A 16,649-nucleotide genomic window follows, 5' to 3' on the forward strand; every position below is an offset into this window, starting at 1 on the left:
CTGAAGCCCACACGCCTAGAGCCCGTGCTCCGCAACAAGAGAAGCCACAGCAATGAGGAGCCCACGCACCACAACAAAGAGTAGCCCCCACTCACTGCAACTAAAAAGAAAGCCCACGCAAAAAAAAAAAAAAAAAAAAAAAAAAAGACCCAACACAGCCAATAAAAAAAAAAAAAAAGGGCAAAGAGATGGAAAGTAGGAGAGAATGATAAGAAAAATAGGAGATTAATGCTGAAATTCCAGAAAGAAGTAACAGGGGAAAAAGTGGCAATTATTAAGGAAATAATACAAGAATTTCCCAGAACTGAGGAAATTAGTCTGTTATCAAGATGGCCTACCAAAAGCTAAACATATAGACCCTCTCTCCAAGGCACATCATGGTAAATTTTCAGAACAAAAGCTCCAGAGATGCCAGAAAAAATGGGTCACATATAAAAATGTTATCAGAAGCAGCAGGTTTTTAAGATAATGAAGCGGGGACTTCAAAATTCTCAAAGAAGATGATTTCCAACCTAAAATCTTGTACTATCAACTAAATGTGGGACATTTTCAGACCTGCAAGCTCTTAAAAATCTGAACATATATGCACCCTTCCACAGGACACTAATGAAAGATGTACTTCTCCAAAATGAGGAAAAAGACAATCAAGAGGAAACAAAAGATCTAAACTCAGGAGAAAAATAAAACTGAGTTTCAGATGCCGGAGGGCAGAAGGCCTGGAGAGCAAGAGCCCAAGCTGGAGCCCTACGCCAGTTCTCAGAAAGAAAAAGGAGCTGTCCTTATCTGAGATATTTAATTGCACAGAAAACAGTCTTCAGAGGGCTTCTGTGGTGAGTTTGGAAAAACTTAGGGACAGGAACATAGAAATGTTTAAAGAAAACAAAAAGACAAAATTAACAATAAGAAAAGCAACCAGTTGCACAAGAAATGACGTGTGGTGATAATAAATTACTCAACTCACGTGAACAACACTCCCACACAGTCATAAGGTAAAAGCTGACCACTAATCAAATAAAACTTTACCACCTTTCTTAAGTGGACGACTAGGGAAATGGGAAAATGGGATGGTATAACAGTAACCAAATTCTCAACTGTCATAATAGGAAGTTTCCAGAGAAAGTAAAATACAGAAATGTCAAGAAATACCTGTGTAAGTATATAATTTAGAGATCTGAAAATTAACACACGCCAGAGCCAGCGCAACGGGAAAAGCAGCCGCGTCTGCGGAGCAGGACCCCGCAGGGAGGGGGTTTACGGGGGGACCAGCACTGCTGATTACGGCTCCTTTACGGTTACATGAATTTTTAACCTATGCACACTACTTTGTTAAAAACCTAAAAGAAAGGTCAAAAAAGACCTTTCCTTTCATTGTTCTACTCCTTTTCAAAAGATAAAACTTGCTAAATGTTAAGTAATTTTTGACAAAATTCAACACCCATTTATGATGAAAACTCTCCGGAAGGTGGGCATAGAGGGAACCTACCTCCACATAATAAAGGCCATATATGACAAACCCACGGCAAACATCATTCTCAATGGTGAAAAACTGAAAGCATTCCCTCTAAGATCAGGAACAAGACAAGGATGTCCACTCTCACCACTCCTATTCAATGTAGTTTTGGAACTCCTCGCCACAGCAATCAGAGAAGAAAAAGAAATAAAAGGAATCCAAATTGGAAAAGAAAAAGTAAAACTGTCACTATTCACAGATGACATGATATTATACACAGAAAATCCTATGAGCTAATCAATGAATTCGGTAAAGTTGCAGGATACAAAATTAACACACAGAAATTTCTTGCATTTCTATACACTAACAATGAAAGATCAGAAAGAGACATTAAGGAAACAATCCCATTCACCACTGCAACAAAAAGAATAAAATACCTAGGAATATACCTAACCAAGGAGGTAAAAGACCTGTACTCAGAAAACTATAAGACACTCATGAAAGAAATCAACGAGGATACAAACAGATGGAGGGACATACCATGTTCTTGGATTGGAAGAATCAACACTGTGAAAATGACTATCTTACCCAAAGCAATTTACAGATCCAATGCAATCCCTATCAAATTACCAGCGGCATTTTTCACAGAACTAGAACAAGAAATTTTACGATTTGTATGGAAATGCAAAAGACCCCAAATAGCCAAAGCAATCTTGAGAAGGAAAGACGGAGTTGGTGGAATCAGGCTTCCTGACTTCAGGCTATACTACAAGGCTACAGTGATCAAGACGGTATGGTACTGGCACAAAAACAGAAATATAGATCAATGGAACAGAATAGAAAGCCCAGAGATAAACTATGGTCAACTAATCTATGACAAAGGAGCCAAGGATATACAATGGAGAAAAGGCAGCCTCTTCAATAAGTAGTGCTGGGAAAACTGGACAGCTACATATAAAAGAATGAGATTAGAACACTCCCTAACACCATACACAAAAATAAACTCAGAGTGGATTAAAGGCCTAAATGTAAATAAGGCCAGACACTATAAAACTGCTAGAGGAAAACACAGGAAGAACACTCTTTGATGTAAATAACAGCAAGATCTTTTTTGATCCAACCCCTAGAGTAATGGAAATAAAAACAAAAATAAATAAGTGGGACCTAATGAAACTTCAAAGCTTCTGCACAGCAAAGCAAAGCAAACTATAAGCAAGACGAAAAGACAACGCTCAGAATGGGAAAAAATATTTGCAAACGAATCAACAGACAAAGGACTAATCTCCAAAATATATAAACAGTTCATCTAGCTCAATATCAAAAAAACAAGCAACCCAATCAAAAAATGGGCAGAAGACCTACATAGGCATTTCTCCAAAGACGACATATGGATGGCCAAGAGGCACATGAAAAGCTGCTAAACATCACTAATTATTAGAGAAATCCAAATCAAAACAACAATGAGGTATCACCTCACACCGGTTAGAATGGGCATCATCAGAAAATCGACAAACAGTAAATGCTGGAGAGGGTGTGGAGAAAAGGGAACGCTCTTGCACTGTTAGTGGGAATGTAAATTGATACAGCCACTACGGAGAACAGTATGGAGGTTCCTTGAAAAACTAAAAATAGAGTTGCCATATTACCCAGCAATCCTACTGCTGGGCATATACCCAGAGAACATTATAATTCAAAAAGACATACGCACTCCAATGTTCATTGCAGCACTATTTACAACAGCCAGGACATGGAAGCAACCTAAATGTCCATCCACAGATGAATGGATAAAAAAGATGTGGTACATATATACAATGGAATATTACTCAGCTGTAAAAAGCAAGGAAACTGGGACATTTCTAGAGACATGAATGGACTTGGAGACTGTCATACAGAGTGAAGTGAGTCAGAAAGAGAAAAACAAATACCATATATTAACACATATATGTGGACTATAGAAAAATGGTACAAATCAAGTGGTTTGCAAGGTGGAAATCAAGACACAGATGTAGAGAATAAACATATGGACACCAAGTGGGGAAAGCGGGGAGGGCTGGGGGGGGAATGAATTGGGAGATTGGGATACCAAATTGTACGCTCTAAATATATGCAGTTCATTTTATGTTAACTGTATCTGAATAAAAGTTCTAAAAAAAAAAAAAAGTAATTCCCTAATTTAAAAAAGTCACAAATATCAAAATAGCAGTAGAGCATGTATTAAGCTCCCACAAATAGTGCTTTTCAATCAAATCAATCATCCAAGCATTTTTTAACTTCTCTTAGGCAAATGTTTTGAGCATTTGCTAAAGGTAAAGAAATACAAATGCTAGAATAGCACTAAGCAGTTTTCTAGTGTAACAAGTATATTTTAAGCAGTCATTGCCGACACCCCCCGACTCCAGACTAAAAATTGTATAATTTTGTTTTTTCATAGTGAACTCTCTAAATGCACCTGTTCTCCACATCAGGATATCCAACATTCAAATTAAATGGGTATAACGGAGTCATGCCTTAAGTATTGCACTTTTAAAGATCTCTTGGTGCATTTAACACAAAAATTCTAGTAAGATTCTTACCACCTTCCGTTAGGCAAGCATTAGAATTTCAGGGCCAAGCTACTGAAGGCATTTCCACAGATGAGAAGTGCTTCCCTGGGCCTGACGATGACAGCCAGCACATTCTGCATATGTTTATCCTGAACCTGAATTAGAAGAGGGGAGGCGCATGCTTACCACCTGCTGATTTCTGGAAACCTGTCTAATCTGGAGCTCGGTAACACATTCATGGTGCCTGACATACCTAAAAAATATTCACCCTTAAAAATACTAGAATGTTCTTTGAAAACCTATCACACTTACTCTTTGAAGCTATTCTGATCTAAAGAAAGAATTAAAGTTTAGGAAGAGGGCAAATGAACATTAAAGAAGTTTATTTCTAGCCCTGAAAGAACAAAATTATTGAACAAGGTCATCAAATACAGCAGTTAATGTAACAATTAAATAACTGAATGGGATTAAATTAAAAATAAAAGTCAATATAAAATCTGAAGACAAAACAGAAAAGACAAGTTACTTTCACTTAATTCCATTCCTATCTAAAAAACAAAAAACAAAAAAAAACCCACAAACCAAAAAAACAAATGAAAAAAAACAAACGCAAGATATTCCTACCAAAGATATTTGACAGAATTATCTTACATTTTTTTCTCTCTCTCGTTCGGCAACATTCTAGAATGGTGAATGAGAAAGACTTCAGTTTTCTCAAGGCCAGGCCAGTGCATGGTTCTCCTTTCTAATTCCCACAACAGCTACCACAGTGTCTCTGTCAAAGTGGTCAATAAATGTGTTAGTGAGAAATAAAATCCGTGTATAAGTATTTTTATCCACTTTCTTGCACATACTGTGGAAGAACTGATTTTAACTGTTTCTCTATTGTGGGAGCAGCTGAGAAAAGGAAGACAATCTGCTTTTTATATTACTATAATTTCACTATTAAAGAAAAAACCAGAACAATTTTAATCTGGATTTTACCTATATTTTATAATGATTTTTTGACATTTCACTGGATATAGATCTCAGTATATTTTTAAACTTTTAGATTACAAAACTGATGCAAATTTTTTAAACACCCATTTTTTTTCTAATTATAGCTACTGCCTGATCAGGTCTAAAATTATTCTGGCTAGAATATGGTACATATAAACAAACACCTATTTATGTGAGCCCTACAAAGAAATACTCATAGGTAGTTTTAAATTGCTTATTAAAGGCATAGGGTCATTTAGGACTGGTGGTAACTAGATACATTTTAAGCAGCTTAATATTTATATGCTGAGGAGAAGAGAATTTATACTACGTGCCAGGCACTCAACACATGAAGAGAGAGTTGTGTTAGCCTTAGTTTCTTATGCTAGCACAATCACTCTACTTGTTTACTATGCTAAGTAGGATAAAATATTCAATATTTTCATAGTTTCCCAGTTTTAACTGTCCCAAAAAGCAGCAAAAGGAACAAGAGGAGAAAGAAACTTTTAGACTGCTAGAGAATCTGAAATATAATAAATACTATAGTAATATTGTCGTAGTAACAAAAGAGGACTACTAAGGTAATTTTCAGATTTAAATGGGAATTTTCCTTCTAAAGTAAGGACAAAAAGGATAAACACAAAGGCAGTTATTAAAAAAAAAAACCATGAATCTTGATTCAGATATAATTTTTCTTGTAACAAGATGTGAACATTTTAATTTAAAATTAATAAATCACAATTCTGTATTGCTTTTAAGATTAAGATTATTCAAAATGACACATTTCAGGAATTAACCAAAGTATATTTCTATTACAAGTTAGTTTATCCAAGTAAGTAAGGAATAAACCACAGTGTAGCTCCCTTAACCTAGGAGTCAGGTTTTCATGACAAAGTCCGTTGCCAGCAATGGACACGCAGGTAACCATCAAAGAAGTTGTAAATACAAATCCCAAACTGCGTCTATAAACTGAAAAGACCGTTGTTGAGTCACAAGCATGAAAACGGGGCATCGGCACTGCGTTCAGGGAATACGGTCCTTACGACTTATGTACGGAAGGGCCTTCTAGAGCAGTCGTGAGGGTCCCAGTCTTCTGTCCTCTGGCTGGTTTTTCTATTTCATCGGGAGCATCTTCTTTATCGTAATCCATCCAGACAACTATTTACAAAGAATGTTCAAATCTGGAACTCAAGAGACACTGCAGTTTTCCACCAAAAATAAACCAGCTTGTTTCTGTAATTTAGTAATAGCTGTAGAAGGCCAATATAATCCAGAGAGCAATGAAATCAAGAATCAAATTGAAAACAGAGACCATTAAGTGCTCTAGATACAAGTTTCACTAATTATTTTACTTATTTCTGTGAAAACCTTCCTGCGTTACCAATTAAAAAAAAAAATCACCAGCCATTTCTATTCTTATACCTATATCTTAACACAGCTATAATGGAAATGATAGGAAATAAAACTCTGTTAGTCTCCTAATGAATTCCAAAACATCAAAATTATCTTTATTCATGATTTGTACTACTGCAGGATGGCAAGTAGCTGTGAAGTCAATTAGGAGTCAATGGTGGGGACAAAAGCCAGAACCAAACCACAGATTTTTCTCTTTCATGTGGCTCTTGGCATGTCAGAAGGGACAATACTGACTCCAAAAGTCAAACAATTAAAATGATCAGAGAAAAGGAGAGGAGAGGAAGGGAGGAGAGAGGGCACTCTAATAATTAATGCTACAGGTCACAGACCTTTTTTAAATCTTTAAAATAAAAAAAGTATTGCTATCAACAAGCACATTTCATTATTCTTTCTTTCTCCAGTTTTTTACATGAATATTATTTACTTATTTGAAAAAAATCTAAAGGAACTCAACATCTCAAATGACCCATGAATTTACCAAGAAGTACTCTGTCACTTAAGTTTTCACAGACAGTAAAATGCTGGTAATAGCTTAGGAACGATGTTTATAACAAATCTCTACAGTTTACTACTGGTCAGATGATGCATCTCTCAGTAACTGACATTTCTCTTTCATGAATATAACCTTATCTAATTATTTTAGAGCTCACCAAGGTTCAAGTCTCTCCACTTTGTCTCTGCTAGCTCCAAATATTTTTTACCTTTAAATGGAAAAAAAAAGTTAACTTTTAAACTCTGAATATTCAATGGTTATTATATTATTTACCATGGGAAGGGGAGGAGGAGTAGGGTGAGAGAGGGTTAACTAAAAAACCAAACTAGCTAAAATTACAACATATACAGAAACTTATTTCCAAACTGAAGGGAATAAAGGAGGAAGAGGAAAGTAGCGGCACAAATCATTCTTGAAGCCAAACCTGAAGAGGACACAGAAAGGAAAACAAAACTGTAAGAATGTATAGTCAGAGGGATTCATTTTCTGTTTCAACGACTTAGTTATAAATATAGATTATTAGTCGCTCTCTATACATGTAACAATGCCAAACAACTCACTACCATGAAATTTTTAAAACTGATTCTTTCACATTTGTTAAAAAAGGTAAAAATCACATACTTTTCTTCCCTTTCTTCAGTTCAAATCCTGAACTGAAATACTGCAAGTAACAATAGCTGGTTCTAACTTCTATACAAAGTTAAACCATACTGAACTCCTCTGCCAATATAAGGAGCTACATAAGTTCTCTCACACTTGCCTCCAATTTAGGCATAAGAAACAATTTCTCAAAGCAACTCAAAAGGAGCAAGTCAAAGAAAAGAAAGCTATGAAGAAGAGAGAAAAGAAGATAGCAGATAAAACAAATACTCTGAAAAACTCAAATCTGCCATTCAAGTATTGAAAACACCCCGAAAGGGACAATGAATGGGATCTATCAGAATGAAGTCAGCAAAATAAAATGCAAATCTCAAGCATGATAAATGGCCCTGATGGGCTTTCTGCTGAAAGACGTGAGGCTAGTGATTCAGTCCACAATTCCTTTTGGACCCTAAAGAAGGGATTCGACAGAAAGCTGTCCTTCTGTTTTGCAATTTTTTCTTGGTTCTCTTCAGGGAGTAGCAGTTTGGTTTTTTCCCTCCATGTTACGCAGATCATTTCTTTAAACCCCGAAAGAATAATAATTTTCATATATTAAAAGACTTCTTTTAGAAAATGGAAACAAGAATATGAGGCCCTGGCAATGATGTTAACGGTTACTCTTCATTGCTTCTTTAGCTGCCATGATCAGCGGTGTCAAGCTGGATAACGGTTTGGCCAGTTTCAGGAAGGGATGCTGTCAGAAAGTATGGGGAAAAACAGATATGTAAATATCACCAGTTTAGAAGCTAAATATTTCCTTTCAACTAAGCCCCAAAGACTACTTGACGGATCATAATTTATTTAACAAACACATATTTCAACACCTATATAAAATCAACATAATCACTACATTACTTTTATGGTTGAAAATAGTCTTCTTAGTTTTTCAAATACTAAAAAATCTCAATTAAATGACCCAGATACCCATGGCTGCAATGAACTGGTATGAGGACTGATAACAGGAAAAACTCATATATTTATCCCAGGATTACGGGTATCTTATTCCCAGCAGATAAAATCCTAGACGGCAGCAGCTGCCATGCTGCTGGTGATGAAGGAAGAGTGACACGTGATTATTAACCCTTCGTAAACTTCCTGTTGGTTACTCAAAAGAGTCAGCTTTCCCCCCCAAATAGTGTTATTTCCAAATTCACCTGTAACAATTCTCTGGCTGAACCCCTTTTCTCCACATCCATCTCCAAACATCGATTTAAGAAATCTCGAAATATTGGGGAAAGTTTCTCTGGATTCTGAAGTTCTGGGGTTCCATTCGTTGCTATCAGGTACAAGGCCTAAAAACAGAAGGACAACTCTGACACACCTAAGGTAGCTCAACCAAGTGAGAGGGTACTTTAAAGTCTATGCATCCTTTACTTATTGAAAGACAATCGCCACACATACTAAAGTGAGGTTATTACTTCTACCCATTTCAATTAGATATTTTTCACTTTATTTTTAGATGTTACATTCCCCTGACTTCTTTTTCAAAATTATCTTCACCTTTTTCTTTTTCTGGATTATAAATACATATTGATAAAAAAAAAACCTATAATAAAATGGTATAAAGAAAAATGACTACAGTCCCACCATCAATATATCAATATAATCTCACTTATTTCTTAAGATTTTTTTCCCAAGTCATACCACATCGCAAAACAATGGGATTTGTTGAAACCCTTTCTAAAAATTAGCTATATCTATATAGCTATGGATGAACAGGTGGCACACATAGGATTTTTAAGGTGATGAAGATACTCTTCAAGATACTTTAATAATGGCCATGTTACTCAGTATACGTTTGTCCAAACCCACGACATCCAGAGCGAACCCTCATGTAAACTACGGACTCCGGATGATGCTGATGTGTCAATGCAGGTTCAACGGTTGTAAGAAATGTACCTTCTGTGTGGGATGGTGACAACGGGGAGGTGAGGCATGTGCAGGGGAGACGGCATACGGGAAACCTCTGTACCTTTCTCTCAATATTGCTGCGAACAGAAACCGCTCTAAAAAAACAGTCTTTAAAAAAAAAACCCAAAACAAAACTAGCTATATCCCACCCGCACTATTACTAAAAGCAGATCAGATCAACAGAATGATCTCAACGGCTGAATGGAACCATGCCTTAGCATAGGGGTGCTTCATCATTCAGTCAGTCCCCGTGGAAAATCCGTGTATTCTTTATGTACTTCTCTACGTTCTTTAAATTTCTAGAAATGAAATTAAAAGAAAAAAAAACACAACTGAACAGACTTTTTTTTTTTTTTTTTAGAAGTTTCAGATGTACAGAAAACTGAGCAGAGGTACAGAACTCCCATCACCCCTACACACACACACACAGAGTTCCCCCTATTATTAAAATTGTATATTAGTATGGTACACTTGTTACAAGCGATGAACCAATATTAATACACTTTCATTAAACAGAGTTTATAGTTTATATTGGGGTCCACTCTTTGTATTGTACAGTTCTATGGGTTTTAACTCATGTAACCACTACCATTATAGTACCATACAGAATTTCACTGCCTTAAAAATTCCGTTTCTACCTGTTCAGCTTCCCTTAAACCCCTGGCAACCACTGACTTTTTTTTTCTCTCCATAGTTGGAATCATATAGTGTGTACCCTTTTTAGACTGGATTCTTTCCTAAACAGCATGCATTTACGGTTCTTCCACGTCTTTGTGGTTTTATAGCTCACTTCTTTTTATCTTTTAAATGTTATGGAATAATATTCCATTGTATAGATGTACCAAAGTCTATAAATTCAGTTTTTAAAAGTACAATATATTTATACATTTCACATCTTTGGTTGCTTCCAATTTTGAGCAATTATGAATAAAGATGCTATAAACATTGTGTATATGCTATAAAATTTTATGTAGACATAAGTTTGCAACTTCAATAAGAGCACAATTCTGGGTTGTGTAAGAGAATGTCTTGTTTTGTAAGGAAACTGCCACATTGTCTTCCAAAGTGACTGTACCATTCTGCATTCCCACTGGTAATAAACGGAGAGCTCCACATCTTCAATGGCATTTGGTGTTGTCAGTTTTTTGGATTTCAGGCCATTCTAACAGGTCTGTAGTGGTATCTCATTGCTGGTTTAATTCAGCAATTCGCTAATGACACGAACATCTTTTTACATGCTTATCTGCCACCTGTGTATCTTCTCTGGGGAGTCGTCTGTTCAAATCTATGGCAATTTTTACATTACGATTTTTTCTTACTGTTAAATTCTAAGAGTTGTTTGTATATTTTGGATAACATTCCTTTATCAGATAGGTGCTTTGGAAATATTTCAATATTTGTGACTTGTTTCAGTCTCTTAATAATGTCTTTCTCAGAGAAGATTATTCCAGTTTCAATGAAGTCCAGTTTATTATTTCATGGATCATACTTTTGATAATGTATCAACCTGAGGTCACCTAGATATTCCACTGAACCATTAAAAGATTCTGCCGTATTAACAAAAGTAGGGCACCGGTTGACCCTCCAACCATCAGTATATGAGTGTATTCATATATGGAGAAGTGACTCAGTTCTCTTTACATGATGTTTCCTTCCACACTATCTCTGAGAGAGCAGTTAGTTTCAAGCTAGGGTCATAAGACTGTTCTGAGCTGCCACACCTCCATCCAAAGGGATTAAGAGGGAAGCCCATGAAAACAAGCAGTTGTGGCAAGTGCTCCTCCTCTCCAAACACTTAATAACCTTTTCTCCACTTTGGGATAAATATTATAGTCTTTATTTTCATTCATATTAGAGATTACAAGCAGCCCAGGACTCCCAGCCGTTCCCTCAGCTTCTCCACTCTGACACCCGCGTGGCTTGGCACATTTCCCTTTCTGGGTCGAATTTTTTAATACACTTCCCCCTCTTCCTCTTCTCAAACACTCTCCTTATGGAGGCCTGGCTCTTCCAGGAGGATTCTGCCTCACCCACAGGGCTCTCTAGTGGTAATTTTTTCTCTCCACACCTTTGTACCACTGGAGCCAGAGTGTTCTTTTGGCTACTCACTGCCTCTTTGAGATCTCTATTTCCCTCCTACTCTATAATTTCTGAGCTTTCAAACTCACATCTACCTTTTCTTGTTTCAAAAATCTACCAAACACTGTCATCAGCTCTCACATGACTCACGTCCATGGCGATTTCAATAGCTGCAAAGATGCTGGCTACAGTTTCTCGACCTCCTCTTTCCTGATGTTCTTCTCTTGGCCTACCTCAGCCACACCCCCATGCTCACATCCTATACCTTTATCAGGATCAATAACTGCAACTCTTTATTTATTTATTTATGGCTGCGTTGGGTCTTCATTGCTGCACGTGGGCTTTCTCTAGCTGCGGCGAGTGGGGGCTACGCTTCGTTGCACACGGGCTTCTCACGGCAGTGGCTTCTCTTGTTGTGGAGCACGGGCTCTAGGCACACGGACTCAGCAGTTGTGGCTCACAGGCTCTAGAGCACAGGATCCGTCGTTGTGGCGCACGGGCTTAGCTGCTCCGTGGCATGTGGGGTCTTCCCGGACCAGGGCTCGAACCTGTAGTCCCCTGCATGGGCAGGCGGATTCTTAACCACTGTGCCACCAGGCAAGTCCAATAACTGCAACTCTTAAACCTCAGTTGTACTCCACCTCCTATCTTTTTCACTCCTAGTACCCCAATGCCAGCAATTTTTTACCTCCAATGGACGTAAATAAATCCCCATTGATCTTCCAGTGTCCGTCATTCCTTTCACATAATCACTTCTTTGATGTTCTCACACGTCATAACATTTCACCTAGATAGTGTGGCTAAAATACTGTCTACTGCTTGCCTGTACCTAGGGAGCTAAGTATGGGGGAGGAAAAAGATACATCCCTGCGGACTGGCATCACTGACCTCACAGGGGCCCTCAGGGCTTCCAGCATTCACGCTACATTTCCTCTTCCACCCACTCTCCCACTCTCCTGTTTCTGTTCCAAGATACTATATATTACACTCAGTTGTCACGTATTCTAAGGCTCCTCTTGGCTGTAACAATTTCTCAGACTTCCCTTTTGATGACTGTGACAGTCTGGAGGAGTACTGATTAGGTATGATATTGTATGATGCCTCTCTCATGGAATTTTTCTAGTTTTTTTTCTCATGATTAGACTGAGATTATGGCTTTTGGGGAAGAAGATCGGAGTCAGAGTGCCACTTTCATTACATCATATCAAAGATATACACGATCAGAATGATTTATAACTGTTGATGTTGAGCTTATCTAAGCCTGGTTGAGGTCATGTTTGACAGGCTTCTCCACTGTACAGCTACCCCTACCTCCCCCTTTTCACACTGTGCTCTTTGGAAGGAAGTCATTATTTGCAGCCTACACGCGAGTGGGGAGTTAGACTCCACCTCCTTTGGAACGGAGTATCTATATACATTCTTTGGCATTCTTCTGCATGGGAGATTTGTCTCCTCTGCCACGTTTATTTAGTTGATCACTTTTTTTATGCCAGTATGGACTCCTGATTATTTCACACCTTGCACTGTTATCCCTACCACTTTATTGTGGCCTAATTGTTGCATCTCTGGCCGCTGGGACTCTTTCAGTTGGTCTCTGAGCCCCTTTAACACCTCCCCCATCGTGGGCTTCTGCTTCACTTTAGCTTTACTCATGATTCCATTCTATCTCCTTAGCTGAGTTTTATTAGGTATAACTCTTTATTTCATTAGTTTAGTCTTTAAGGGTTTTATAGCATCCACTGTTCAACAACTGTGATAACTGTAACATTATACACTTCACACAAAGTATAAGAATCTTACAGCTCTTTCAGCCTTATGCTTTTGTTGTCACTTTACTTATACATGTGCTCATTTCCTCCCTTCACTGTTATCTTTATTTAAAGTTTTATCTTTCTAAGATACTTACATAAGGAAAACTATCTACAAACCCCAGAGTGAGTGTCTCTCATGCTCTTCACTTCTTTGTGTGGAGCCACAGTATCTTTTTCTTTCTGCTTAAAAAAGAAATACTAATATGTCTTGTAGTGTAGATCCACTGGTGATAAATTCTTTCAACTTCTGTATATCTGAGAAAATCTTATTTCACCTTAATTTTTCAAAGATTATTTGTTGGCTATAGAATTCTTAGTTGACTGATTTTTTTTCTTCTAAAATTTTGTTGGGCTTCCCTGGTGGCGCAGTGGTTAAGAATCCGCCTGCCAATGCAGGGGACACGGGTTCGAGCCCTGGTCTGGGAAGATCCCACATGCTGCGGAGCAACAAATCCCGTGCGCCATAACTACTGAGCCTGTGAGCCACAACTACTGAGGCTGTGTGCTGCAACTACTGAAGCCCACAGGTCTAGAGCCCGTGCTCCATAACAAAAGAAGCCACTGCAACGAGAAGGCTGTGGACTGCAACAAAGAGCAGCCCTTGTTCACCACAACTAGAGAAAACCCGTGTGCAGCAACAAAGACCCAATGCAGCCCCCCCAATAAATAAATAAATAAATAAATAAATAAATAAATAAATAAATAAATAAACTTTCTTACATGTATCATACATACATTAGAACACCTGAAGCTGTCTCACAGCTCACTGATACTATTTCATTTTTTAATAAATTCATTTCAGTCCTTATGTTTCATTTTGGATAGTTTCTATTACTATGTCTATGATCATTAAATCACTAATCGTTTTTTCCACATTATATCATCTGCCATTAATCCAATCTCAAACACTGTGGCTTCTATCTAAAAGTTAAATTTGAGTTAAAAAATATATACATATACCTTCCAAATGTCTCTACTTAACTCTTTTAAATATCTGGAATGCCATTATTAAAATTATTTTAATGACCTTTTATGCTCATTCTTTTACCTGTGTCAGTTCTGGGTTGGTTTCCATAGACTGATTTTCCCCCCTCATTATGTGTTGCATTTTCCTGCTTTGTTTTGACTGCCTGGTAAACTCTGACTGGATATTCGGGTGCTTACTGGGTGCTGGATATATCTGTGTTCCTATAACTGTTCTTGAGCTTTCTTCTGGAGCAGTTACTTGAGAACAGATCCCTCTGCTAGGTGGGCCCTCAGCAGCATGTAGTCCAGGGGCAATCACTTCCCATGACTGAGGCGAGACTCTTTCCAGACCTCCAGTCAGTATCCTGTGAACTGCAAGGTTTTCCACAGTGACTGACATAAGCAGGCACTAAGCCCAGGCCCCTGCGAGCACCAGGCGCTGTCCTCTCCAGCCCTATCAGACGGTTAGAGCCCCAGCCCGGGGCAGATGCTTCACGCAAGGGTGCCAGACTCGGCTGAATGCTCACAGGGGGTTCTCTGCAGATCTCCAGCCTTCCCTCTGGGAAGCTTTCTTCCCTCCCATACTCTGCCTTGCGAACCCCACTGCCTTGGTCTCCCCAGATTCTCAACTCCATCTCCCCAATGAAGGAATGCACTGTGCCCCACCTGGGCACTCCCTTCTCGGCCTGGACATCCTCTCGAGATGCTACGCGGGGGCGATCACAGGGCTTAAGTCATGCCTTTCTTGCCTCTGAAGATCGCCGTTCTTCACGGTCTGATGTCCAGTGCCCTGAAAACCATGAACTATTGTTTCATAGTTTTTTGGGGCTGCTGTTATTTGAGGCAAGGAGGGTTAATCTGGTCCCTGTTATTCCATTTTGATGGGAAACAGAAGTTCCTCCTTGTCAAGTTTTCACAAGTTATAACCACACTGGTAATCTGCACGGTCAAGTCTCAGTCCTCATTTTAACCTGACATAATTGTGGTGTCAGACACGCTGCTCTCTCCCTCACTGTTCGCATGTGGACTGCAGGGCCTATGTTTATTTGGTTTTATCTGCCCCTCTGGCCACCCCTTCTCAGTCTCCTGTGCTGATCTGTTACATCAACTCAGCACTGGAGCGCCTGAGGGTGCAAGCTAATCCCTTCTACTGTTTGTCTATGCCCATTTGAGCTGCTGATCTTAGCTAGTCTCGGAGCTTTAAGTAAATTCTACAGCTAACAATTTGATATCTCTAGCCTGGATCCCAGACTTGTACATTCAACAGCCTATTCGACATATCCACTGGATGCCTTAACAGGCATCTCAAACTTAACATGTCCAAAACATGTTACAGGGTTCCTTCCCGATCTCCCGCCTGCCAGCTCCACCTCCCTGCTCTACTTGCAGTCTTCCCATCTCAGTCAGCGAGAACTTCACTTTCATCGTTCCAATTGCTTAGGCCAAATTCCTAGGGTCACCTCTCCCTCTCTCTCACGTAGGCTCTCCTTTCAAAATACATCCAGAATCCAACTGCTTTTCCAGCCTCCACTGACACCATCCGGGTCTAAGCTACTGTCATTTCTTGCATGGATTACTGCAACAGCCTCCTAACTGGTCTTCCTGCTTCTGCCTTTGCCGCCCTTGAGAATCTCTTCTCAACAAAGTAGCCAGAGTGACCCTGTTAAAATGTAAGAAATACCATTTCAACCTCTCTGCTCAAAACTCTCCCATAGTCTCCCCGTGTTACCTGTGTCGAGGCCTGAGGCACCACAGTCTGGCCTCACGTCTTCACCAATCCACCTTCCTTCTCCTGCTGCGCACTCAACGGCACGCTAGCCATGCTGCAGTCCTTAACCATCTCCGACTACATAATGAACGCTCCTACTTAGGGCCTTTGCACATGAAGAAATGTTCCTCCCTTAAGTTTAAGTGAGTATCACTCTCTTTCTTCCTATGTTCTAGTGTTAGCTCAGTGAAGCCTCCCCAAGTGCTCTTTTGAAATTGAACACTCCTGACTCCCTGCCTACCAGTCTCAGCACTTAGAGTCCATCATTTAATATATCACACATTATTTCTATTTTTAAAATTGTCTTTCTCTCCCTTCCATTGGGGCAGGAATTTCTGTTGGTTCTTTCAGACTGCACCTTGAATAGTGCCTCACTGACCTGAGTGCCTTGAGCAGGTACTCAAATCACTATTGGCCAAACACATGAATGAACCAATTTGAAGATTTTAAAAATTGTTCTGAAGTGTTCTAAAATTAATCACATCTATAAAAGTACCTTAATCGCTCAACTGAACTGGAATCTCTGCAAGAGGATAAAAAGCACTCAGGAAAATGAGCATCACAATCCAACACCATCCAGAGAGAGCGCCGT

At 38.9% G+C, this 16,649-nt stretch overlaps 1 protein-coding gene across 3 annotated transcripts in view; it reads right to left on the reverse strand.

Annotated features, from left to right (window-relative positions):
* Positions 1–5,660: 5,660 nt before the first annotated feature.
* Positions 5,661–16,649, reverse strand: part of PAK2 (p21 (RAC1) activated kinase 2) — an 83,544-nt gene continuing 72,555 nt past the window's right edge. For 2 of the 3 annotated variants that reach the window (XM_057738845.1, XM_057738846.1), the window contains exons 14-15: positions 8,677–8,814; positions 5,661–8,216 (exon numbers count right to left, since the gene is read on the reverse strand). In XM_057738845.1, the coding sequence (XP_057594828.1) occupies positions 8,130–8,216; positions 8,677–8,814 (225 nt within the window). In that variant the 3' untranslated portion in view covers positions 5,661–8,129. The remainder of the gene's footprint in view (positions 8,217–8,676; positions 8,815–16,649) is intronic. The other variant, XR_009054307.1, reaches the window with a different exon arrangement.

This window comes from Hippopotamus amphibius, chromosome 6 (assembly GCF_030028045.1).
Source record: "Hippopotamus amphibius kiboko isolate mHipAmp2 chromosome 6, mHipAmp2.hap2, whole genome shotgun sequence".
Lineage (NCBI taxonomy): Eukaryota > Metazoa > Chordata > Mammalia > Artiodactyla > Hippopotamidae > Hippopotamus > Hippopotamus amphibius.